At 37.8% G+C, this 27,863-nt stretch overlaps 1 protein-coding gene across 3 annotated transcripts; it reads left to right on the top strand.

Moving 5' to 3' along the window:
• The first annotated feature begins 4,690 nt into the window (after positions 1 to 4,690).
• On the top strand, positions 4,691 to 26,044 carry LOC140529027 (SLAM family member 9-like). 3 transcript variants are annotated; one of them, XM_072647422.1, is made up of 4 exons: positions 4,691 to 4,760; positions 9,566 to 9,874; positions 11,961 to 12,227; positions 14,754 to 18,505. In XM_072647422.1, the coding sequence occupies exons 1-4, from the start codon at positions 4,706 to 4,708 to the stop codon at positions 14,837 to 14,839; spliced, it is 717 nt and encodes a 238-aa protein (XP_072503523.1). In that variant the 5' UTR covers positions 4,691 to 4,705; the 3' UTR covers positions 14,840 to 18,505. The 3 variants fall into 3 exon arrangements, 2 of the variants coding, with proteins under 2 accessions (XP_072503523.1, XP_072503522.1); XR_011975393.1 differs by lacking the exon at positions 4,691 to 4,760 and adding an exon at positions 23,177 to 26,044 and having other exon boundaries at positions 8,231 to 9,874; positions 14,754 to 17,786; XM_072647421.1 differs by lacking the exon at positions 4,691 to 4,760 and having other exon boundaries at positions 8,231 to 9,874.
• The last annotated feature ends 1,819 nt before the right edge of the window (positions 26,045 to 27,863 follow it).

Below are 27,863 nucleotides of genomic sequence, written 5' to 3'. Positions count from 1 at the left end.
TAGTCTGACTGGGATCTTGCCTCAGACACAGGGTGGGAGAGGTGGCAGTGGTCATGGTAGCAGCAGCAGCAGTGGCTGCCACTGGAGCTCTAGGCCCACAGATGGTGGGGGATTGAATGACTCATACAATATCCCTGAAGCCTGGGAAAGTACATTCCACTCCACTCTCTACAAAAAACCAAATATTTGGCTAGGAAGATGAGCAAACAGCATAAAAACTCAGATGACAGAATATTACTTTTGTGACAAGGAAGATCAAAACATACAACTAAGAGAAGACAATAAAGTCAAAACTCCTATATCTAAAGCCTCTATGAAAAATATGAATTTGTCTCAGGCCATGGAAGAGCTCAAAAAGGATTTTGAAAATCAAGTAAGAGAAGTAGAGAAAAAATTAGGAAGAGAAATGAGAATGATGTAAGAAAATCATGAAAAATGAATCAACAGCTTACTAAAGAAAACCCAAAATTATACTGAAGAAAATAACAACTTAAAAAATAGACTAATCCAAATGGCAAAAGAGGTCCAAAAAGTCAACAAGGAGAAGAATGCCTTAAAAAACAGAATTGGCCAAATGGAAAAGGAGGTCTAAAAGCTCACTTAAGAAAATAATTCCTTAAAAATTAGACTGGAGCAAATGGAAGCTAATGACTTTATGAGAAATCAAGAAATTATAAAAATAGAACCAAAAGAATGAAAAAATAGAAGACAATGTGAAATATCTCATTGGAAAAACAACTGACCTGGAAAACAGATCCAGGAGAGATAATTTAAAAATTATTGGACTACCTGAAAACCATGATCAAAAAGAGCTTAGACATCATCTTTCAAGAAATTATCAAGGAAAACTGCCCAGATATTCTAGAACCAGAGGGCAAAATAGAAATCAAAAGAATCCAACAATTGCTTCTTGAAAGAGATCCCCAAAATAAAACTCCTAGGAATATTGTAGCCAAATTCCAGAGTTCCCAGGTCAAGGAGAAAATATTGCAAGCAGTCAGTAAGAAACAATTTAAGTATTATGGAAATAAAATCAGAATAACACAAGATCTAGCAGCCTCTATCTTAAGAGATCAAAGGGCTTGGGATATGATATTCAGGAGGTCAGAGGAGCTAGGATTAAAAGAATCACCTACCCAGTAAAACTTAGTGTAGTACTTCAGGGGGGAAAATGGACATTCAGTGAAACAGAGGCCTTTCAAGCATTCTTGATGAAAAGATCAGAGATGAATAGAATATTTGATTTTCAAATATAAGAATCAGGAGAAGTATGAAAATGTAAACAGGAAGTAAAAATCATAAGGGACCTATTAAATTTGAACTGTTTACATTCCTACATGCAAGATGATATTTGCAACTCATGGGACCTTTCTCAGTATTAGGGTAGTTTGGAGGAAATATAGATAGATGGATAGATAGATAGATAGATAGATAGATAGATAGATAGATAGATAGATGATAGACAGACAGATAGAAAGACAGACAGAGGGCACATGGTGAGCTGAATATAAAGGAATAACTAGAAATAAAATTAAGGGGTGAGAGAGAAATATATTGGGAGGAGAAAGGGAGAGATAGAATGGGATAAATCATCTCTCATAAAAGAGGCAAGAGAAAGGTTTCAGAATGGAGGGGAAGAGACGGGAGGTGAGGGGGAATGAGTGAACCTCACTCTCATGGAATTTGACTTAAGGATGGAATAACATATACACTCCGTTGGATATCTTACGCTACAGGAAAGTAAGGGGGAAGGAGATACGGGGGGAAATGATAGAAGGGAGGGCAGTTTCGGGGAGAGGGTAGTCAGAAATAAACACTTTTGGCAAGGAACAGGATCAAAGGAGAAAATAGAATAAGTGGGGGACAGGATAGGATGGAGGGAAATATAATCTTTCACAATGTGACTATTATGGAAGAGTTTTGCATAACTACACATGTATAACCTATATTGAATTGCTTGCCTTCTCAATGAGGGTGGGAACTAGGAAATAAGATATACAGGCAGTGGGGTATAGAAATCTATCTTGACCTATAAGAAAGTAAGGGGGAAGGGGATAAGAGTGGGGGATGATAGAAGGGAAGGCAAACTGGGGTAAAGGCAATCAGAATGCATACCATCTGGGGTAGGGGTAGGGGAGAGATGGTGAGAAAATCTGGAATTCAAAATCTTGTGGAAATGACTGCTGAAAATTAAAAATAGATATTTTTTATTTTTTTAAAATTATTTTGTTTTCAGTATTCTATAATCACTTCCATATATCTCAGATTTTTTCCCCTACCTCTCCCTTCTTCTCGTTTCCTTCTGCACTCCCTCCCCTAGATGGCAAAATAAATAAATTTTTTAAAAACACTGAAAAAATAAAAAAGAAGCATACTATTTTTTGCTTTTTATAGCCAAATGCTCTGTTACAAGTAATTATTTTTTTCTTTTTTTATGTTTGCTTCATATAATTTCTTTGTTTCTTATGATAAGTAAATATTGTTTGCTAAATTGTGAATGACAGCATACTCCATTAATTCTTAATGGGGTATGCCACACTCTGAATGTAATAAAGCCTGTCTTCAGATTCATTCTGGCTTTAAATTAGCCTTAGCTGGTCTAGTTGATAAAAAAAAAATCTTGTAACTTAGCGGATTGGAACCAGTTTTTAATATCTGCACAAGTTTCAAATCTCTCCAAAGCACTCCCCTTACATGTCATTATATTTTTCAAGAAACAGGCTTCCCACACCAACCTACATGGAGGATTGCATCAGCATGCCCCTTACATAATGACATGCTGTGATTGGATAGGATCATAGATTTAGCACTGGAACAGGCCTTAAATGTTACCTAATCCAGCCCCATCGTTCCACAGATGAGAAAATAGAAAACTAAAGGACGTAAATGATTCATTCAAAGTCACACAGATGGTAAATGGTAGAAGTATGATTCAGAAAGTGCCATTGCAAGGTTCTATCATTCGCTCCACATATATGGTGATCCTGTTACATGTCATTTAAGAAATTCCACATGCTTCAGGATTATGACAGATAAATAAACATCAATGTCCTTCCAAATTAAGATGTTAATTCCAAGTGCAAAATTTAAATATCTGAGTAGTAGATAATGTAGGTGGAAAGTATTCTTTCAATAACTCCACAAGGCCAGGCCATGTCCTAGTCTTAGGTGAAAGTGAGGCAGCAATAAATTTTATTATGATATATATTTGGACCCCAAAGAATTTCAAGAGCAGAGCCCAGTACTCTTTGCGACCCTCCACCTTGTTTATTTCAAGGTAGAGATAAATAAGACTCGGTGTAAGAATCCTTTTGAGCTGACTAACAAATTAAATCACACTTATATAGCTTTATTTAATTATTTATCATGGCTAAGAACTGACATCAAAAGGTTGCCCATCAAATGGGGAATGGCTGAACAAGTTGTGGTACATGATTGTAATGCAATATTATTATGCTATAAGAAATGGTGAGCAAGATGATTTCGGAAAAACTTAGAAAGACTTTACATGATCTGACCCTGAGTAAAGTGAGCAGAACCAGAGGAACTTTGTACAGAGTAACAGCAATATTGTGAGGATGAACAGTGGTGAATGGCTTAGCTTTTCTCAGTAATACGATAATCCAAGACTATCAAAGGACTCGATAAAAAATATTATCTACCTCCAGAGAAGGAACTGATGTTGTCTGACTAAAACATACTATTCTTTCCTTCCTTCCTTCCTTCCTTCCTTCCTTCCTTCCTTCCTCCCTTCCTTCCTTCCTTCCTTCTTTCTTTCCTTCTATCTATCTTTCTTTTTTCTTTCAGTTTTTTCCCACAAAATAACTAATGTGGAAATGTTTTATATGATTGCACATGTAAAACCTATATCGGATTGCTTACTATCTCAGAGAGGGATTCAGAGAAGGAGGGAGCAATAGAATTTTGAACTCAAAACTTAAACACGTGTTTAAAATTGTTTTCACATGTAATTGGGGAAAATAAAATAATTCTTTAAAAAAATCTAATTTGTTTTATTTCTGATATATCCATATCAGTCTCTTCAGAAAAATCCCCATTTTTCCTGCTCATTGGAATTATTTCCTAGGCTGATTTCCCCTGTAGAAATTTTGCCTGTGAACTCCCAACTATCCTTTCTTTGAACCCTTTGAAATCCCCTTTTCCAAATTTCAATCTATTCTCAGTTTTCCTTTCCTTTTCAGTCACAACTGCTTAGAGGAATTGATTACATCTCTCCAAGATTACCAGAATTTCAATCCCAGTAAACAGTTTCTCTCTGTTAATGAGGAGTATATACAAAACAGACTTTCCACTTGCTGAATTATTCCTTTCTTTAGGGTATAACTTTCTAGCTCTTTTCTCAGTCCCTCTTCTCAGGAGGATTGGTTTCCCTTTCAAGCACAGTAATGAGTGATGTCTGTCTCAACACCAGACCACACAGTCTATGCCTTGTCATTTTTCCTAACTTATTCGCCCAAAGAGTCAGGAAGTTGTAAATAAAGAATTGCAAAAATAAGTGCTTTATACAAGTTCCCATTCTGCCCGTTGATTTCAGGTTCTAGTCCTCATTATAGAAAGGATGTGATCTCATAGAAGAGGAAGAGAGAGGCAAAACCTCTAACTTCTAGTGAATTGAATAAGTACCAGGATACGGAAGGTCTCAAGTCTCAACCAGATCCTTGGCTGAGAATACCAAAGAAATATCATGTCATTTCGGAGGTGGAATCTGGGTCTGCTAATGCTCATAATCTCCTCTCAAGGTACTTTATATTCATTCTCATCTGTCTCTTTACTGGGAGGCTTCAGGTTAGAGATAGAGGGAAGAGGAGGTGACAACTCCTCAGGGAGTGTAATGTCTGATCCCTTTGTGTCAAACTCAGCTAAGTTGAGTTGGAAGGCACATTCTTATTTCATATGAATCTAACTTCCTTTCCAACAAGGGGCAACCAAAAAAAGAGATAGGGGCAAAGGAAGGGAATCAAAATGGGTATTGGTGAGGTCACGGAAGGGTGTTGACAAAGCCAGTGAAAGAAGAGGAAGTCAGCCATGAAGATTTTTGCTCTTTATATGCCTAAGTCCCTCGTGTCTTCCCTTTCTCAAGCCCAGCCCCTTTGGACGTATTCTATAAGGTCCAAGTCAGGAAACCTGTCTGACTGACTGCTCTGAATTTATAGATCTAGCCTTAGGAGTCTAATTTTTAAAACTTATTCTCCCTTCCCAACTACCTTTCAGTGCTAAAGACCATGAGAGGAAGTTAGCTCCCCTGTCAAAGTCAAAGGCCTGCTATACTCGCTACTATCACACACAGATTTTTAGGAATTACTCACCATTCAAATGAATCTAGATTTATTCACTCTATTTATTCCAGCAGCCCCTGTCTTTCATCAGCAATTTTATATGGGTATAAACCATTTTCTTGAGCACTAGACATGCAGACAAGGAGATCTAGATTCTTGGGAAAGACAATTCTCCAGGTTTCAGTTTCCTTATCTATAAAATAGGTATTGGACTACACAAGTTCTCTATGACTTTCGGTTATAGCAGTTCGTGATTCTAGGAGTCTTGGCTCCGAACCAATCATTTAGTCCCTTTTGCCTTTTCAGTAACATTGAGCGTAACTAAACCTGTTCAGCCTACCTCATGGATAGGATTCAATGTTAATGAATCAATATAAATTTATTAATAGTGCCTGCTATGTACTAGGAACTATATTAGCTGCTGAGAATAAAAAGACAAAAATGATATAGTCCCTGACCTCATGGTGTGTATAATCAATTGAGATAAACAGTACAATGAGTATATAAAAATATAAACACAAAGTAAATATGGGATAATTTGGGGGAGAGGAGGCAGTAATAGCTGCAAAGAGGTTAGGTGTTGGTTAAGAAAGGTCTCCTGTGGGTGGAAGCATTTTCACTAAGCTGTTAAGGAAATTAAGGATTTGCAGAAGGTGAAGTGAGAAGAGAATGTGTTCCAAATGTAGAACAGCCTGGACAAAGGCACAGGAAGGAGACAGAATATTGTGTGTAATGAATAACACTTATAAAGCTAAGTTGACTAAAATATAGAGTGTGTGTAGGAGAGAACACATAGCCAGGGTGGAAGTGTAAGGTGGGAGCAGGTTGACTTTAAATGCCAAGTAGAGTAGATCGTTATCCTCATTTTACAGATGAAGCAAGTGTGGCACAAAGACAGAAGGTGACTCACTATCCCTTTATTTCAGTATATAAAAATATTCTGAGAGTCAAGATAAAGCCAGAACTTGACATCAGTATTTTTTAACCTATAGTAGGGAGTAGGCGTCTTTCCCCATCACACAGTTCTCTTCTGTCCTTGACCATGAGCCAGTGACAAAAATGCCAAAGCAAGAGATCTTTTGTTTTCATAATTTTTTATTTTTAATTAATTTTCATGGGTCATTGCATTGATCAGAGTAGTCAAATCTTTTACAATTGTTTATTGTTAGAATATTGCTGTTACTCTGTACAAATGCTCTCCAATTCACTTTGCATTAGTTCATATAAGTTTTTCCAGGTTTTTCTGAAACCCTTCTGTTCATCATTTCCTACAGTATTCCATCACTCTCAAATATCACAACTTGTTCAGCTATTCCCCAATTGATGGGCATCTCCTCAGTTTCCAAAGAGCAGTTATAAATGTGTTAGTACACATAGATTTTTTCCCTTTTGTTTTTATCTCTTTGAGATACAGAACTAGGAGTAGTACTGCTGAGTGAAAGTGTATTCTGGAATACTTAGACCAATTCACAATTCTACCAGTGCTTCTGTGTATCTATTTTTTCCACATCTTCTCTAGCAATTGTCATTTTCGTTTCTATCATGGTAGGCAATCTGATGGATGGGAGGTGGTGCCTCAGAGTTGTTTTAGTTGCATTTCTCTAATTATTAATGATTTAAAGTCCTTCACAATCTGGCTTTAGACTACCTTTCCAGATTTATTGTACAATATCCTCCTTTATGAATTCTATGTTTCAGCCAAATGATGGATTTTATATTCACTGAACTCAGTATTCTGTTTCCTACTTTTGTGGTTTTGCACTTGTTCTCCTTTATAGACATAAAATTACAGACATCAAAAAGGATTGCATTCCTTCTGTACCTCTAACCTCTTAGAATCTCTAGCCTCCTTCAAGTGCCATGTCCAATAGTAGTAAGCTTTTCTGGTTTTCCCTGGTTCTTAGCACTCTACCTGGCCTCAAATTATCTTGTATATACTTACCTATTCACATTTGTAAGACCAGAGTAAAAAATAAGGTCCTTGAGGGCAGGAATTGGTTTTGATTTTGTCTTTGCCCAGTGCCCAGCAGAATATTCTGGGTACTTCATAAATGCCCTTTGGATGACTGGTTTGTGTTTTTGTTGTTTTAGTACAAACGTGTATATATAATTTATTTTAAACATTCTTTTTTTAAGATTTTGAGTTCTAAATTCTCTATCTCCCTCCTACTCTTCTCCACCCCACTGAGAAAGCAAGAAATATTATGTCAATTATCCGTGTCAAATCATGGAAACATATTTCCCGATTAGCCATGTTGCAAAAAAGCAAGAAAAGTGAAGAAAGTGGGAATATTATACTACAATTTGCACACAGAGTTCCTCACTTCTCTCTCTGAGGTAGACAGTGTTTTTTTTCATCATGAGTCCTTTGGAATTATCTTAGATCATTGTATTAATCAGAGTTGGATTGGGTTTTTAATCCCTGATTCTGTCAATCAGTTAGGGAATCATAAATTTTAAAGATGAAATGGATCTTAGAGGCCATCTAGTCAGACTTCTTTGCTATCCCTCACAGCTTAGGGTCATTTGTAATCTTCACAAATATCCCTTATGTGTCTTCATCCAAGTTACTGATAAAAATGTTAAACAGATGGCTATGCACAGGCCTCTAAGGCACATCAACATGGATTTTTTCAGGTTCCCATTGAACCACCAATCAACAGTCTCTGAATATAGCTATTCCGTCAGTTATAAATACATCTAAGTTGACTATCATCCAGTCCACATCATTTCAACTTGTTCCAAGAAAATCATTAAAACTGTTATATATCTTCCTGAAATTCAGTTTTATTTCCCTAATCTATAAGAATGGTAATCCTATTATTAATTTAGAATTGTTATAACTTTTTAGTGATTTTGTGCTAACTTCTAAGAATCATCTTCTTTTTTTGAATAATATATCTTGGAATTTTGCTGAATATCAGTATCAAGCTTATTAGTCTAAATTTTAGAATCTTTTTCTGGTTTTGTTTTTATATTTTTTCTTCAATTTTCTGGTACTTATAATATTTTCTGTGACATCACATAAATGTTTGAAAATGACTCTGATCAATTCTGCATTTTTTCAGTACTGATGTATGGAATCTTACCCATGTGTATCAACAAAAATATGCTACCATCAGTGGGTATATGCATGAAGAAAATACACATCCCCTGATGGACCAGTAGGGCCTATAGACATCTCCTTACCCTGTAGCCAAGAGTAACTGGCTACAAATGCAAGTGGTCACTTTAGATAGGAAGAGTAGATTGTTATCCCCATTTTGCAGATGAAGCAAGTATGGCTCAAAGTCAGAAGGTGACTCACTATCCCTTTATTTCAGTATATAAAAGTATTCTGAGAGTCAAGATAAAGCCAGAACTTGGCATCAGTAGTTTTTAACCTCTAGTAGAACTTCATTTTTTAGTTTTGCCATAAACTTCACTTAATCACTTAACATTGAATCCCTCGGCAACTGGAGCCTATGACAGAGTTCACTTTTGCCACAATATCCATGTATATGACCATAATCAAGGAGACAAAACAACTAGGCTGTGGTTGCTCCTGGTAATCCTAATGAGATCATCAATCTCTTTCCATTTATGAAGTATCTTTGACCTTATTTTTGTCAACTGGTCCTTATGCAGTGACCATAAGAGGTCCTTATGATGAGTTGAAAGGAGAGAGAGAATGAGAGACAGGTGGGATATCTTCAAGTATAGCTTTAAAAGAGTCTGATTACCTGGGTGGTTTTAATAGCTTGTGTATATTTCTGTTTTTCTGGACTGTTTCTTTCTAAGAAAAGTTTTGTAAAGAAGGCTGTTTTATATGCCTTTTGAGATCTTATGTACATCACCAAGGGGAAGGGTGATGATGACTCTCATACAAGGTCAGTTATAGCTGTGTTCTAAACAACGTTGCCTTAGCCATTTCCCATTCCAGGCTCTATCTGTATTACAGTTCACAGGATCCTGGCAGTCAGTTTTGAATACCACTTAGGACACTAGCCAGGTTTCTGTGGACAAGTCACTTTGAATTTCTATGAGCCTTAGTTTTGTTTTCTCTACAATGGGTATAAAAATGTCTGTAATTCTCATCTGGTTGTTTTGTTTTGAGATTCTTATGAGATAATATGTAGTACTTGGCAAACCTTAAAGTATTATGCAAATATTATCTATTATTATGTTTCATAGAGCCCTCCAATGGCACCCCCACCAAGATACTTCCTTGGCTATGGTTTTTATTTTTCTATCACTAACAAGATTCTTGCTCTGGCTCTGGTTGGCAGTTCACTCAGCAAGACACCTGATATCTACTATTGGCGAATCTGTAAAGCTCAAGAAATCTGAATCATTTCATGGGCCCTTTTCAGAAGTCTCTTGGTTTTACAATGAGACCCAGAAGCTCTTGACATGGTACAAAGCAACAAACCCAGTAACATTCAAAACCAACCTGCAAACACGGATCAGTCTTGAAGATAATGTCACTTTGCATATCCAACAGCTTCAGAAGGAAGACAGTAGCACCTATAAATTAAAGGTTTTCTTAGAGAATACAGGAAAAGAACACTCAGAGTACATCAAACTGGAAGTGTACGGTAAGTTAAGCAGAGAAGAGGAAAGAACAGGAGGGAGGATTGAGTCTTCAGCTAGACTAGGAGGAAGTGTGAGCTGATTTTAGTCAAGTAAAAAAAGATAAAGAGGGAACATTAAAGATAAGAGTAGAAACATGGAGAAAGCTCTGAGATCAGATTAAATGTGACTTATTTTGCATATTTTGGGGATAGTGAAGACATCAGCTTTACTGGAATATGGGTTTTGGAGAATAGTGGGAAGGTTTTAGAGTGAACCTTGAAAGATAAGCAGAGGATTTCAGACTTGATACAATATGGAGCTATTATAGATATCTGAGCCTCAAAGTGGCATGACACAAGATGTGTTTATATAGAAGATTAGTGCCATACTGGGACATTAGGATAAAGCTGGGAAGAGATCAAATTCTAAGAAGTGAATTGAGGTAGACAGGACAGAACTAGAAGTTCCCATAATTCGAGAGTAAAAGGATTAAAGTTCTGGAGGAATATACAAGGATAGAAAGCTAATGTGTGTGTGTATATATATATGTATATATATACATATATATATATACATATATATATATATACATAGAGAGAGACAGACAGAGAGACAGAGAGACAGAGAGAGACAGAGAGACAGAGACAGAGAGAGACAGAGAAAGAGACAGAGAGAGAGAGATAAAGCATTGATCAAGCCACATTAGTGCAAGGCAACAAGGTATATAGGAAGGGATACATATGTATGTATATGTGTGTGTGTTTATACGTGCAAATACATACACACATACATGCATATATAGAATGTTACAGAGACAGAACAAGATATGGCCATGAGAAGTCAAAGATGACAACAAGATACTGACCCCAGGGATGGGAAAAATTGTGGTGTCCTCAAAAGTAATCAGAAAGTTCAAAAGAAGTTTGGTTCTGGGTGGGGGAAGATAATGAGTTCTGTTTTATTGAATTTGAGGTTACAATCACACAAGAATACTTTTGAGGAACATAATCTGGCAATGGGGATCACCAGAAAACATGGAGATGGAACTCCAGAGATGCAAATTTAGACCCTTATTTTATACTATTTCTCACTGATCAAAGTGACAAAAATAGAGGTTGTGGAAGAACAAGTACTCACACCCGTTACTGGCAGAGGGACAAACTTGCACAATCTTTTTAGTTAGGAGTCTCGGATTCTACTGTAATAATTTCACTGTTTTTAGGGACATAAATCACAAATGCTTGTGTGTGTGTGATCATTTTTTTAAAGAGCTATTTCTGGTAAGATTGCCATGGAAGAATTGCATGTAATCATGAAAACCTGGAAACAATTTAAATGTCCACCTATTGGTGGGGAATGGTAGAATAAATTAAGGTATATTCATATTATAAAAATAATCAAATTATTAACATCAAATATGAGATATATATTAAGAAACCTGGAAAGAAGTTTTATTAAATGATGAAAGACAGAAAATTTGGAGACTAGAGAACACACTATCACCAAATAAAGGGGAAAGTGAATGAGAATGAATGGATGAAGAATCCTGATGAGGACTTAAAGGAATTGACAGAAAAGGTGTTATGACAAATCATTCATTAAAATTAATTTCCATGTAAATAGTGGTCACACAAGTTTAGCTGGTTATAATGATGTTCAGTGTTAAATTATTAATAAAATATTATTATTCAGATAGAGAACGTCTCCTTCTACACAAATAGAAGTGTGTGAGGAGTGTAACAGGTACTGGTTTCTCAGATCCCATCTGTGAGAGCCCATTTGTGGGGCAGTGTGATAGCCCAAGGGAGTCATTTTCCTTCAACCATTCTGGAAACTACCTATTCTAGGTTGTTGTTGATCAGAAAAGGATGAGAGAAGAAGGACAGTTTTTCACAGATAATGATGTGCCCTATCTGAATAATCTGCCCCTTTGTAGTTCTGGGTGTGCAGACTCGGGTAATATTAGCAATTGGAACTGGATGGTGCTTTGTGGTACTCCAGAGCAAAACTCTGAAACCCAGGGTTTTGATGCCTAAGGAAATTATTGACCATCTTTACAGGGGGGAGAAGCACAATTAAAACAAATATTATATTTTACCCTTCATGCAGAGCGATTGACAGAGCCAGAAATTACACCGGGTCCTAGGATCAATGATGATGGTACCTGTCTTGTCAACGTGACATGTTCTGTGGAAAAAGCAAAAGACAATGTAACATACAGTTGGATGTATGTGAGACAAGGAGTTATTGTATCGAGTGAAGGACCCATCCTCAGCATCAGCTGGAAATGTGGTGACTATGACCAGTACACCTGTACTGCCAAGAACCCTGTCAGCAACAACTCCCGTACTATTCTTGCCAGTGAGATCTGTACAGGTAAATTTCTGACTGTTTTCCCAGGAGCCTGAGATCATAGAGTCCTACAGGGATTTCAGTTGCAGTTATTCTTGACCTTGGTACCAACCTAGTACCTAAAGGAGCAGAACTCCTGAGCTCTATCACTGGCCAAGCCTCAGCCAAAGGAAATACTCCTGCTCTGACACTGTGAGGAGGGTAGTTGTTTCAATGATCAGTTTCCTCTAGGTGAACTGATCAAGACAATTTTTTTGTTCATGGTTCAGATTACTCCCAGTGACCCTGCTTATTTCTATCTTCTCTTTTAAGGCATTGAACGTTATACAAACTACACCAGACTCTTCCTATGCCTCATGGTTCCCACCACTGTGGTTCTTCTCTTCATGTTGGGGCAGTCAGAAATCAAAGAAATCAAACATGCCCTGATATGTACTATTACCAGGGGTATAGAACTACAGGGAGCTGTCATTAGGGGATACATTCCTAGGGATCATAGCTCTACAGCTGGAAAGACCTCAGAAGCCATCTACTCCCACCCATTGATTTCACCGATGAGGAAAGTGGTGCCCAGGGAACTTAAGTGACTCATATAAGGTCACATAGGTAGTGTCAAATTCTGGTCCTCTAACTTCCAAACCAGTGCTTTTTCCACTGTACCCTATTAGAACAGTTTAATTGGCCCCAGTATAATAACTATAGAGCTGAATGTAGCATTCAGAATGTTGAAGTTGATGCAGTTCCAGAAAAAGTTCTTGGGATTGTGTTGGGAAACATAAAGACAGAAACATTATCTTCAACAAGAACTTAAACTCAAGGTTAGAAAGGTTAGCTTATTTCCATAATTACCAGGGACATCACGTTGGTGATAATTCCTTCCTGTATGAAATCCTTCATTCATAGCAAGGGGGGAAGAGGGAATCCCCTAACTCAGTAGCTATTTTCCCTCTCTCTTTCCTTCTACTCCAGGCCTCTCCAGTGCTCTTTTCAAGACCTTTTGAATTACAATCTTGGAAGCAAAGACAGTGTTGTTTTCATCTTCATATCTCACAGTGCTTTGCACAGAAGAGGCACTTAATGTCTGTTAATTACTGAATGAAGAAGCCCTGAGTTCAGATCCTAGCTTAGAATTCAGTATCTTGGACTGCTTTGTCACATTTCTGAGCAACAGAGTAGGAGTTCCCTATGATGCCTAGTATTCTAGGAAAAATGAATAGTTATAGCATTCTGCCTCTCCCTGTCTTTAAACACACACCACTGCTATCCCTTAAACATTCACATGCAGCTGACAGTATAAAAACTGGGAAAAGATCAGTTTCTCCCTTAAGGACCAGAGGCTTCCATGTCTCTTAGTACTAATCCCCCTCATGTTTCTCTTCTAATTTTCCATGCTTTCCTGAATATTGACCCTGATATCCATCAGCGATCAATGAGTGTATTATTTATTTCAGGAACAAGACATATATGTGAAAATTAATGACTGCTTAAAATTCAATACTCCTGATCTCAGGCCCAATATTCTTTCTAATATCTAACATTTATTAGCACTTTATAAATGTTATCTTATTTTACCCTCATGTACCTTATTATTACCAAAAAGAGTCAAAAAATATCAGTTATTAACAATAGCTAGTATTTACATAGCACTTTTAAGTTTCCAAAACATTTTCCAAATACCTTATTTTATCCTCACAGCTACCCTGAGAAGTGGATGATATTGCTTTTTCCACTTTACATATGATGAAACTGAGACAGATAATGACTTGTCCAGGGTCACACGTTTAGTAGATGTCTGACATAAGATTTGAACTCAGGTCATACTCTGTCTACTGTAACATCTAGCTGCCATATTGTTTCTGAAGTTTCCTTTTGGTCATTTACTATCCTTGAAGTAGAAAGGAAGGTCACCTCACCCCTCTCAGTCCTTTTTCCTTAGTCTGTGAAATGAAGAGGTATGTTCAGATGACCTCTCAGCATCTTTTCAGGTTTGTCTCAACTTTCCCCCATGGTTTGGCATGGAAAATGGCCCAACTAGATTTTTTTTGTCCAAGAAAATCAGTATTGTACAGTGAAAAGAATGCTGAACTTGGAATCCAAGGACCTGAGTATACATCCAGACACTGCCACTTAGTGTCTGTGTTATTCCTGGCAAGTTTTTTTACCCTGGTAGACCTCAATTTTCTCAACTGTAAAATAAGAGGCTTGAACTAGAAGCTCTCTAATGTCCATCTAGATCTAGGATTCTATTCCTTTCCTTTCATCCTGCAAGACACCTTTTTTGAATATTGAGACATAAGGGAAAGAACTAGAGCAATGAAGGTGGGGTACTTGAACTCTGACCTCTTCTCCCCAAGAAGTCAACCCTAAACTCATGGTACTCTTTCCACAACTTGAGATATCAAGTTAAGAGAGGTGTCCTGGGTACACTGGGGCTAAATTCATGGAGGAAATCCAGATATTCCACCACCTTATTCTTACTCTACTTGATAACTCTGCTACTTTGCCTCAAAAACTTCATGGACTTGGGCTTTCTATTCTTTCTTTTTCCAGACAAGACCTCTAGAGTGTCCCAGGAGTTAAAAGTCATTCTGCCCTCCATCCTCAGCCTCCTGTTCATTTTGAATTGGACCCAATAACATGACTACTTTGTTGGACTTCCAAATGAGGAAAAACTCATCATAGTTTTGGATAGTTCCTGGTGTCAAGAAAATTTTCCTGTTTCTTTGCAACTTTAACCCCTGCTCTAAGCTCTTCTCTCTGAGTCAAGAAGAACAAATCTAATCTCTGAACATGATAACCTTTCAAATACTTGAATACAGTTATATCTGGCCTTCTCTTTTCCAAAGCAAACTTCCCAATTCCTCAACCAATCATCATATGACACATACTCAAGGATATTTATCATCTGGTTTGCTCTCTTGTGGACACCCTCTCACTATTCAAAGCAGTTCTTAAACCAAGGTATCTAGAATTGAGAAGAATTCTTTAGATGAAATCTAACTGAGACTCAATACAGTGGGACAATCTTCTCCCTTATTCTGAAAGTTATTAAATTCTATTGAAATTATTAAATTATATTTTTGAACCTATATTTAAGACATTGTATTTATCCCCATTAAATATCTTTATCTGGTAGAGCCAAGATGCTGGGGTAGAAACAGGGACCTGATTGAACTCTTCCCCCACATTCCTCAAAATACCTGCAAAATGACCCTAAACAAATTATAGAGCATCAGAAGTCACAAAATGACAGGGTGAAACAGATTTTCAGCCCAAGACAATCTGGAAGGTCAGCAGGAAGGGACTATTGCACTGGGCTCAGAGCAGAGTGTAGCCCAGCATGGACTGAACTGGAAGAGACCTCAGGGCACTGAATCACTGGTAGCTGCAAAGGTTTCCAGACTTCTCAAAGCAAAAAAGACAAAAACAGCTTCAAAAGTCAGTGGGAAAGCTCTCTCATCTGAGCGAGAGAGAGAAACGTGGTCTGGTCCCAGTCCTAGCCCCAGGGCAGGGTCAGCCACTGCTGCAGTGGTGGCTGTTTCTGGAGTTCTCAATCTACTTTAGGAAGAAATAACATGCATACTCAATTGGGTATGGAAGTTTATCTTACCCTATAGGAAAGTAGGTGGGAGGGGATAAGAGAGAGGAGACAATAGAAGGGATAGCAGATTGGGGGAAGGGGTAATATGGAGCAAATGCTTTGGTAGAGGGACAAGTCAAAGGAGAGAATAGAATATATGGAGGGTGGAACAGGATAGAGGGAAATATAGTTAGTCTTTTACATCAGTGTGATGGAGTTGTTTTGCATGACCACACACGTATAATCTTTATTGAATTGCTTGCTTTCTCAATGAGGGTGGGTGGAGAGGGGGCAAGGGAGAGAATGTGGAACTCAAAGTTTTAAAAATTAATGTTAGAGGTTGTTTTTACATGCAACCAGGAAATAAGATATATAAGCAATGGGGGGTAAAAATCTATATTACCCTACAGGAAAATAGAAGGGAAGGGGATAAGGGGAATGATGTTAGAAAGGAGGGTAGATTGGAGGAAAGGGCAACCAAAGTATATGCTGTCCTGGGGTGGGGGTAGGGGAAAGATGGGGAGATTTGAAATTCAAATTTTGTGTAAGTGAATGTTGAAAAATGAAAATAAATGAAATTATATGAAAAACAAACAAGCAAAAAGAAACTAACTCCTTTAAAAATAGATTAACCCAAATGGCAAAAGAGGTCTACAAAGCCAATGAGAAGAATGCCTTAAAAAGCAGAATTGGCCAGGCAGAAAAGGAGGTTCAAAAGTTCACTGAAGGAAATAATTCCTTAAAAATTAGAATGGAGCAAATAATGACTTTATGAGAAATCAAGAAATTATAAAATAAAATCAAAAGAGTGAAAAAAATAAAACACAATGTTAAATATCTCATTGAAAAAACAACTGACTTGGAAAATAGATCCAGGAGAGAAAATTTAGAAATTGTCTACCTGGAAATGATGATTAGAAAAAGAGCCTACACATCATCTTTCAAGAAATTATCAAGGAGAGGAGCCAAGATGGTGGAATAGAAAGATGCACATATACTAACTCTTCCCCTACAGCTCACAAAATACCTGTAAAGAAAGACTCTCAACAAATTCTAGAGCAGCAGAAGCCACAGAACAACAGAGTGGAGATTTCCAGCCCAGGGTAACCTGAAAGGCAAACAGGAAATGTCTGTCGCACCAGACGCAGAGCAGAGCGTAGCGCAGCCTTGGCCACATGGTGCGGCTCTGGGAGGAGGACACGAGCAGGCCTCAAGGATGAAATTCCCAGTCACAGTAGCAGCAGTTCTCAGATCCCTCAAACCACAGGTGCCAAAAGTCAGTGTCAGGGTTTTTTCAGCTGGCTGAGAAGGGAGAAGAGCCTTCCCACAGCTCTGGCCTTAGGCAGAAGCTGCAGAGACCACATCGGTGGACGGCAGCAGCTCCCACAGAAGCCCCCACAGTAGCCTGCATCCATTGTTGAATCTAAAACCCTGGGGGCACTGAGCAGCTGATTCTTACCTCAGTCCTGTGTAGAAGCCCTGCCCCCACCTAATACTCCTGGGGGATTTGAGCAGTTGATCTTTGTTGAGGGCCAGGGTAGGGTGCTGTTGACAAGATCAGGAAAGACCTTCAGGGAAACTGTTCTTTGAGACTGTGCTCATTATCATCTGGAGTGGCTCTCCATGCCCCCCAGATGTTGCTGTCTCAGTAAGACAAACATGGGAATTACAGAAAACAAGGGATATGTAAAATAGATGCCCTCTAGGCTAACAGTCTTTAAAGACAATAAGACTGACCAAATCACTGGGACAGAGAGGAGCAGAATGTCATGTAGGCTTGCAGTTTCTGTCTATAAATACCTTGACCCTCAGATCAATAAATGAAATTGGTCTATCTTTTCCCACCTCCCGTGTCTCTTTTCTTCACCACATCACCAAGCTGTGTAGGGATGCGGGCCATCCGCTACAAATGGCGCCTCAACAGGGACCTGATCCAGGAAAGGGACTCGTCTCTCGGTGATAGTGGCCCCCTTGGAATTCCAAGTTGTGACAAGACAACGAAGGTAAGGGGAAGCCTCGAAGAACCCCAGCTGGGGCATTTCACTTTGTCCAAGGTTCACGCAGGCACAGTAAAATCTCAGCACTTACAGGCTTACGGGGAGAATTTATTGTGTTAACAGAATCAAAAGGCAGATTCTGTTCATAAGAAATCAATACTGACAGGTAAATAGCAAAAACAAGGTTAACCATAAGTCAGATACTTTTTAAGAGCAGAAACACTCAGATAAAGCTGGTTACGGAGAAGGAGGAAGGGGAAGAAGAGGTAGATTCCTGGTCAGAGGAAGCCTCAGCACCCCTGGAACCCTCGGCTCCCATAGAACCACTGCTGTTCTATACTCCTCCAGAAACCCCAGATCCCATTAACCCAGGAGGAGTTGCAAGAGAATTCACCCCTCTGGATTCTAAATTTTTAAAGGAATTAATACAAGGGGCAATCAGTTATGGACCAAGTAATCCTTACATTCAGTGATTGAACTGTGATTGTGATTTCAAAAGGGGTTCGGATTCGTCCAATTATGTATGATTAAGGAAATTTATGGTTCAGATTTGCACCTACAATAAGACACATTTGAGAAGAAGAAGCTGGATATTTTATTGATTTACAGAAAAAGCAAATGCATGAACAGTTTAGAGCTACAGCAGAAATAATTAATATAGCCTAATACTAATATAATTATAGCAATATTAATATAGATATAAGAGGAAATAGAAAAACATCACCAATTCGAGGAGCACCAACACCTGAATTTCATCAGCTGGGGAATCCCGGGATACAGTGTTCAGGGTCCGAATTGGGAGCAAAGAGGTCCCAGGCAGAGTGTCCTCTCCATGGGTGAGATTCCGAGGACTTGCACTAAGCAAGGGGAGTTTATAGGGACCTAGACAAAGAAGGCTTTTTGCCAACGGCTCCACACACTGTTCCAAGCTGGTCAGGCACATGGCCATGGGAATGCAGGTTTTGTCCATCAAGGAGATATCATACGGGGGCCAAAAGATATAAGTTAATTAATCATATACTGGGAGGACTAGCCAGATCCTCCAAGTATTATCTATGTGTTCCGGGAGTGGCTAGTTCCCAAAACATTAAGGCATGGCCAACTGGCGCATGTTATGTTCCTTGAGAGGTCACCAAAAGGACAGAGTGAACTTACTTTATTCAAGGGATATGAAATATTCCTTCACTCTTCTAGACAGCATTTCTCAGACAGCCCTATGCCCCACTGATTGGCGTAATTAGATAAAATCACTCTTGAAGGAGATTACTTAATGCGGAAATTTGAATTTCACAAAGCATGTTTGGAGCAAAGCAAAAGAAATCAAGCCATAGGTCTAATTTGTGCAGAGGATTTCTGACAATCTTTTCTCAGTTTTTTGAATTCTGTCTTATTGTCTGTATATGTATTCTGTCCCTATGTTCTGTGGGAGTGTGTTTGTGTGTTAATCTCTTTCCCATGTTTTCTCTTTCCTTTCCTCTCGTCCCTTCTCTCTGATGACTGCAGCATCAGGGAGGAGTATGGGAGAAAGAGAGAAACTAACCTTATACTGCTAAAGGCACTTTTGGATAAGGTATACAAGGAAATAACACATGTGCAGTTTTAAGGAAAGCATAAAAGTTTTGGAAAGTTGTTAGTAAAATTCTCTCTCTCTTTCTACCTTCTAACCCTGGCCAGGTTGGGAAGGTGGAGAGAAAGACAAGAAGAAATCAGGGAAGTTTTTTCCTCATATCAGAGGCTGGTTGACTAGCATGTTAATTATCTCATGCCTCACCTAAAAGAGAAGTTTTTGTATAGTGGGAAATAACCAAAAAGTAGTTATTCTGGTCATATTTTAAGTGAAACATGTCACTCCTAATTGAATGTTTAAGACAGGTCAAAATTTGTTATATTATTTGGCACTAAGGCAAATTGGAAAAACGCATAGATCTGAAAAAGACACCTCAGCAGAGATAAAGCTTTTGAACTCTCCAGTAGAACAGAGGGGACTTTGTGCCACTGGATAGTTGTCCAGAAGTCTCCCTCACTTCAGCTGATAGATTCAAAAGCCCTCTCTTTCAAAGAAGTTCTTAAGGAGTGGACACAGAAGTAAAATTTACTTGAGTAAAGGTTAGAACCATTAAGATTTTTTTTGCCCTGCAGTCCCAACTCACCACCCAGCTAGGACTACAGTGAATTGTAACTCTTATCATCCCAGATCAGATCAAGGGAAGAGAATGCTAAAGAATAGTAGGAAATTTAATTTACCCTCCCCGAGAGTAGGGTTTGGGCCACAGCAGTATGAGATCAGAAGCCAACCAGCCCCTACATTTAGTAAGCCCAGTCTTCTATTAATAATATTTATGTGTGATGGTTTGGAAATGTAATTAATGACATCTAAGGTTCACTATTTGTGTTACTGTCGTGCTTTCAAAGTGTTATAGTCTTGTGTTATAAAAAATTGAGTAACCCCTGCAATCCAGAAACAGTGTTAGAGAAACCAATTTCTAATCTGAATTTTGTTGAACCTAAAAGCTGTTGGGAAAAATGTGTATGTTACTTTAAATTTTATCAGTCCTGCTAACCTTGTCTTATAATGTTTTGGTTTTTGTAACTGTCATTTAGAAAACCAGGTATTTTCACCTTTGCCTGTTAAAGAAGTTTCAGTTCAAACAATTTGGCAATTATTTTCAAAGTTGTGAGATTGTTAAGTTACTTGGAGTTACTGCTTTAATGCTAAACCTAAAATTGTTAAGTGATTACTGCATGTAGAAAGAAAGGAATTGAATGAAAACTTTATTGAGATGTGCCCATTCAGAACAGACCTCCTGTATGCTTGGGGGTTGGCAGGCATGGGCGCGGTACCAATCTCCTTTATTTTGTAAAATTGCTAAGGCCTCTAGGAAACCGTCATCAACCCTGAGGAAGAAACTTGATTGGCTAATGCAAATTATAAACAATCAATAGGACTTGCTCAGAAGTTGTAACAAATGGAGAGGATTTTTGGCGATTGGCTTTTACTTCTGGACAAGTTTTAAACTTGAAAAGGAAAGATCTTGATGGGATTCCCTTATGCATATGAGTCCTGCTTACTGAACTCCATGAGAATAGGAATGACTATCTGGCTCTGAGCTGATGAGTGAATTTTGCTGTTAAAGGTGAGAGATATTTGAGACCATAAATATTTTTGTTTTGAGTTTGAATTTGGGTGTGGTTGTTTGCATTAAATCAGTAGCTGAGAGAAATGCCACAAGCTACTCAAAGGGAATATTTCCCACCGGACTATTCCTGAGTCTGACTATGAAACAGATACTACATATTTGGAGAATTTTACTCTTATCTGAATTCAAACGAAGTCAAGGATGTTTTATTCTGTCGTATTTGCTATGTCACATATCCCTGCTTTCTCTTTCTATAGCAAATTTCTATGATCAATACCAAGTGACCAATAACACCTGTGAGTCCCTTTTGTGTAATGGAAATCTAATATTTTTATCTGAAATTAGAACATGTTCAGCAATCTAAGTAAACTACTTAAGACTCACCTAAGATGTCCCCACTGTTTAAAAGAATTTTATAAGCAGTAGTGTTTTCTGTAATCACTCTCTTACTGTTAATCAATGTGAGAGTATATATTGCCCCTTTTTGACTAAAGCATTTTGTGTTATCTAGGAATTCTATGATAATTAAGAATTTGGTTTGTTGTAATACTTTGGGCATTCATATCACTTAATGACATTTTCATACCAACTAAGCTTTAATGGATTTTAATTTTAAAGGTTTATTTTTGTTTCAAAGTAAAAAGAGAACTATCATTTTAAAGATTTTCAACTAATTTTCTTTATAAAAGTTTAGTGACTGTTAACATCAGGACAAATTTTAAACTGTTTTAAAACAAAAGATTTTAGAGGAAACATTTTAAAACAATCTCTTGTAAAACCTAAATTTTCATTTTCAAGGCAATGTATCGATAAATTAACATGTAATGATCTATAAAGCAGAAAAGATCTTGCTCTTTTAATCTGAATTTGTAGTCATTCCATGGCCTAGGCAAAAGTTAAAATTAGTGTTTGAACTTACTAACAACTTAATTTCTAAAAGTTTTTCTTCCAGAGTAAATGTAATCAGAGAAGGAGAAACTAGCCTGGGAAACAATGACGTATATCTATTCAGTTGTAAGGTTTAAGTTTGGAATCTCTTTTGTTTAAGACAATACAGTTATGCTAGTGAAGAGTGATAACTTATGAGCTATCTTATCTACGGTAATCTTGCCACTTAGCCTGGCTTTTCATACTCAAATTTGTAGCCAGGTCTTCCTGAATCTTCCCACTTAATCTAGTCTTTCATATTCAAATCTGTTGCCCTTGGCCTAGACTGGTCTTCTTTGTTATGCCAGGGAAATTGTCCTTTTTTTATATTCCTTTTGTGCCTGTTTAGTCTTTGTCTAACCTCCATGCCAGGTTTGTCTTTTCCAGAGTGCAAGCCAGCAACTTACAGATAACTGCTCAGGCTATGTATCCCTTGAATAGGACCTATTGAGGCAGGGACAGCTCTACGTCCAATCTCAGCAGGAAGGAATTTCAGAAGCTGAGACCTTCATCCCTTACCCCAAAAGATCTTGGGTCGCATCCCATACACAACTGCCAGGGCCTATAATAGAGGGAAATAGACAAGCAGACAGCTTGCTTGCACTGTTTTACAAGCACAACATTCTCACAATCAGTTTCATCAGTCAGGTTCCATACTTTGAAGGCAATTTCATATTACTAGAGAGCAAGCAAGAAGCATTGTAGTAACATCTTGTCCACATTGCATTCTGTTTTTGCCAGCTCCATCAAATACATCCATCAATCCTCGAGGATGCAGTTCTCTTGAAATATGGCAAATGGATGTCATACATGTCCCAGAATTTGGAAGTAATAAATACCTTCATGTGACTCCACCCACTGACTGGGGAATCAAAAAAATTTGTTATTGATCATCTGTTTAGGTGTTTTGCAACTCTAGGTATTCCACAAATTATAAAAACAGATAATGGTCCAGCTTAAACTAGTCAAGCCTTTACTAAGTTCTGTCTGTCATACAGAATACTGCATAGAACTGGCATCCCATATAATCCTACTGGTCAAGCCATTGTAGAACATCACAATCATGACATAAAAACTCTCCTCCAAAAACAAAAGAAAGGGAGAGAAGAAGGTAAAAGAATAAGAAGAGTTGATACGGTGTTGTATACCATTAATTTCCTGACACCAGATAGAGAGGGGCTTATGCCAGCTCAAAAACAGTTTCAAAAAGGCAAAACACACCTCACTGATTGGAAAAAGTGAAGGTGAAATGGAGGGACATGAAAACAGGATTGTGGCATGGACCCTCTGAACTCTTAACGTGGGGGTGAGGTTATGCTTGTATTTCCACAGGAAATGGTGAAGAAATGATCTGGATACCAGAAAGAAACATTTGACCTCTGCCATACATTGGAGAAGATATGAATTAAGGAAAAGGAAGACATGATCATTGGAATGACAGGACAATGAAGACACCCATTCTGCTTCTGGGCACCCTCCAGCTGACCACCACAGCAGAAGGAACTGATTGAGAGGAAGATAGATGGACTTTTTGTACATAATCCACCTTGGGTTATGGGTGGTGAAATGGGGAGGGAAGAAAGAGGAGGTAATTATGGTAGCACATGGGTTTAAGGTTTTTGGGAAACAAATTGATATAGATCGAATTTTTGCTTTTGTGATTGGGAAATAATGTGCTTTAATTGTACTATCACTGAATACATTGGTTTTCATATAGCTAATACTAGCATTATATCTGTAGTTATGTGTCCTAGGTTTGCTGTAATGCTTATCAAAAGTGAAGGCTGGTATCTGTATCTGATCAAACTTTTAATCAGTTAATGTTGAAAGTAAGACAGAAAAGATGTATAAGTTGCATTATTTTAGGCATTATAATCTTTGTGGCAGCATTGGCTTCCTCTGTATCAATTGGCTTATCCGTACATACAATTTAATGGATGCTTTAAGGAAAACTATTATGGTGATGGGAAACAAAGTTGATGTTTTTGAAACAAGATTGTTCATAAGATGTGATTATAGGTTCATTTCTATTTGTGTTACTCCTGTCTATTATAATACCTCTCTATATAATTTATAGATCGGGCCTCCAAAGGAAATCTTGACCCCAAGGAAGCTGCAAGCGATTTGGGATTATGTTGCTAATACAAATCCCTTTGCATCCCCATTCCATTGTCTCATATTTATATTACCTCTATCCCTTTGTTTTTCTGTATGGCCACCTATTCATAGGTGCCTTCTCTCTCATGGGTAAGCTTTTCAAACCCGAGTACCTTGATTCTGGTTACAACCAAAGAAAGGGGGAATTGTTGAGGGCCAGGGTGGAGTGCTGTTGACAAGATCAGGAAAGACCTTTGGGGAAACTATTCTTTGAGACTGTGCTCATTATCATCTGGAGTGGCTCTCCATGCCCCCCAGATGTTGCTGTCTCCGTAAGACAAACATGGGAATTACAGAAAACAAGGGATATGTAAAATAGATGCCCTCTAGGCTAACAGTCTTTAAAGACAATAAGACTGGCCAGATCACTGGGACAGGAGACAAGCAGAATGTCACATAGGCTTACAGTTTCTGTCTATAAATACCTTGACCCTCAGATCAATAAATGGAATTGGTCTATCTTTTCCCACCTCCCGTGTCTCTTTTCTTCACCACATCACAGAGCTGAGTAGGGACGCAGGCCATCCGCTACAGATCTTTATCTCACACTGAATGGCAGCCCTGCCCCTGCAGCTTATCTGAATCTCAGCCCCCAGTGCTGGCTTGGCAGAACTAGAGGCTAGGTGGTTGTGAAGAGAAAACTCTATTACTTAGATTCTGGGCATAAAAATTTCTCCTTGCTCCCAGACCAGAATACACACCTGATTGTATCATCTTGGAGGAACTGAGATCTTACAGACCCCCAGAGTATACCTTACTCTTGACAAAGGACCCAAAAGTCAAAAAAGTGGAAAAAAATAAGACCATAGAAGGTTACTTTCTTGGTGAACAGATATCTTCTCCCATACTTTCAGATGAGGAAGAACAATGTTTACCATCAAGAAAAGACATAAAAGTCAAGGCTTCTGTATCCCAAACATCCAAAATAAATATTCAATAGTCTCAGGCCATGGAAGAGCTCAAAAAGGATTTTGAAAGTCAAGTAAGAGAGGTGGAGGAAAAATTGGGAAGAGAAATGAGAAAGATGCAAGAAAATCATGAAAAGTGCGTCAACAACTTGCTAAAGGAGACCCAAAAAATGCTGAAGAAAATAACACCTTGAAAAATAGGCTAACTCAATTGGCAAAAGAGGTTCAATGAGCCAATGAGGAAAAGAATGCTTTAAAAAGCAGAATTAGCTAAATGGAAAAGGAGGTTCAAAAGCTCACTGAAGAAAATAGTTCTTTCAAAATTAGAATGGAACAGAAGGAGGCTAATGACTTTATGAGAAACCAAGAAATCACAAAACAAAACCAAAAGAATGAAAAAATGGAAGATAATGTAAAATATCTCATTGGAAAAACAAGTGACCTGGAAAATAGATCCAGGAGAAACAATTTTAAAATTATGGGACTATCTGAAAGCCATGACCAAAAAAGGAGCCTAGATATCATCTTTCATGAAATTATCAAGGAAAACTGCCCTGATGTTCTAGAACCAGGGAGCAAAATAAATATTGAAAGAATCCACTGATCACCTCCTGAAAGAAATCCAAAGAGAAACTCCTAGGAACATTATAGTCAAATTCCAGAGTTCCCAGATCAAGGAGAAAATATTACAAGCAGCTAGAAAGAAACAATTTGAGTATTGTGGAAATACAATCAGGATAACACAAGATCTAGCAGCTTCTACATTAAGGAATCGAAGGGTGTGGAATAGGATATTCCAGAAGTCAAAGGAACTAGGACTAAAACCAAGAATCACCTACCCAGCAAAACTGAGTATAATACTTCAGGGGAATGGTCTTTAAATGAAATAGAGGACTTTCAAACACTCTTGATGAAAAGACCAGAGCTGAAAAGAAAATTTGACTTTCAAACACAAGATAAAGAGAATCATGAAAAAGTAAACAGGAAAGAGAAGTCATGAGACTCATTAAAATTGAACTGTTTATATTCTTAAATGGAAAGATGATATTTGTAACTTATGGGACCTTTCTCAGTATTAGGGTAGAGGGAATATATGTGAGTATGTGTAATTGTGTGTATGTGTGTATGTATGTATATATATGCACATATACATGTGTGTGTGCATGAATATGTATGTATGTGTATGCATATGTATGTCTATATTATATGTGTGTGTATATGTGTGTATGTATACATGTATATATACATATATAAATACACAAACAAACATACACACACACACACAGAAGGCACAGTGTAAACTGAGTATGAAGATAGGATACCTGAAAAATAAAATTAAATGTATTGGGAGAAGCAGAAAGATAGAATGTAGTAAATCATCTCACATAAAAGAAGCAAGAAAGAGCTTTTACAATGGAGGGGAAGAGGAGGAGGTGATAGGAAGTAAGTGAGCTTAGCTCTCATTGGATTTGGCTTAAGGAGGGAGTAATACACATTCAATTAGGTATGGAAATCTATCTTACCTATCAGGAAGGCAAGGAGGAAGAGGATAGGAGTGGGAGGATAGTAGAAGAGATGACAGATTGGGGAAAGGGGAAATTAGAAGCAAACACTCTTGTAAGGGAACAGGTCAAGGAAGAGAATGGAAGAAATGGAGGGCAAGACAGGATAGGGGGAAATGTAGTTAGTCTTTGGTAACATGAGTGTTATTGTTGCATGGCTACACATGTATGACCTATAATGAATTGCTTGCTTCCTCAATGAGGATGCGTGGGGAGGGAGAAAGGGAGAAAATGTGGAACTCAAAGCTTTAAAAATGCATGTTAAAAATTGGTTTTGCTAGCAACTGGGAAGTAAGATGTACAGACAATGAGAGTAGAAATGTATCTTGCCCTACAGGAAATAGAGGGAAGGGGAATTGGAGAAAGAAGGAGGGATAGAAGGGAGGACAGATTGGGGAAGGGGTTGTTGGGGTGCATGTTGTCCTGGGGTAGAGGGAGAGAAGAAATTCGGAGAAAAATTGGAATTCAAAATCTTGTGGAAGTGAATGTTGAAAACTGAAAAAGATCATCAAGCCATAACAAAACTACTCCAGGCCATGTCTAACTAGACTCCTATAAACTCTGATGATGATGATAGAGTTCAGAGGGGACAAAAGTATCATCTCAGATTTGAATGTACTCAGTAGCTTATCCTTACTACATCCTTTATCATCCATTCATACTTAACTTTTTTATGTTTCTCTTCACTCTTGTAATTGAACTTGCAAAATGTATTAAGTATTTGGCAGTCAGTCTACCAAAGCACACTGATGATTCATATAGATTCAATTACAAAATGCTCCTTAAAGAAATAAAGAACAACTTAAGCGGTTGGAGAAATAGTCTATAATCATGGCTAGGACATGCCAATATAATAAAAATGATAATACAGTTAATCCTTAGTTTTAATGCTGTACCAATCACACTACCAAAGGGATACCTTATGGGACTTGATTTAATAATAAAAAGTTCACTGGGAGGAACAAAAAATCAAGAGTAGAGGTTCTTAACCTGACTCCATGGATAGATTTCAGTGGCTCAGTGAACTTGGATAGAGGGAAATTATGTCTATTACCTATAATGAAAACTTAGAATTTTGTTGGATTATGAGTTGAGCCAACATACTGTAGTAGTGCTAAGCTTTACCAGAGACAGCCAAAGGGATCCATGACAAGATTAACTCCTGATCTAGGGTATTAAGAGAAATAATGGGAAAAGTAGGAATTAAAGGGGAATAGAATTTCCAGACATTGGATTATATTAAAGAAATCAATTGTCAAAGCAAGTTAATATTAGCTAAAAATAGAAAGCATCAGTTGAGCAAGCTAGACAAAAGTGAAACAAATAATGAAATTCAATAACCCAGATTTTGATAAACCTTAAACATATATTACTTGAGAAAAATCTATTTAT

This window comes from Notamacropus eugenii, chromosome 2 (genome assembly GCF_028372415.1).
Source record: "Notamacropus eugenii isolate mMacEug1 chromosome 2, mMacEug1.pri_v2, whole genome shotgun sequence".
NCBI lineage: Eukaryota > Metazoa > Chordata > Mammalia > Diprotodontia > Macropodidae > Notamacropus > Notamacropus eugenii.
This window is presented reverse-complemented; position numbering and strand designations above follow the sequence as displayed.

What these genes read in the sequence shown, in the direction of transcription:
- LOC140529027 (XM_072647421.1), top strand. Translation starts at nt 9,439, where the DNA reads ATGCAAATATTATCTATTATTATGTTTCATAGAGCCCTCCAATGGCAC. An exon ending in CATCAAACTGGAAGTGTACG is followed by an intron (nt 9,875 to 11,960) that starts GTAAGTTAAGCA and finishes CCCTTCATGCAG; the next exon opens with AGCGATTGACAGAGCCAGAA. An exon ending in TGCCAGTGAGATCTGTACAG is followed by an intron (nt 12,228 to 14,753) that starts GTAAATTTCTGA and finishes TTCTTTTTCCAG; the next exon opens with ACAAGACCTCTAGAGTGTCC.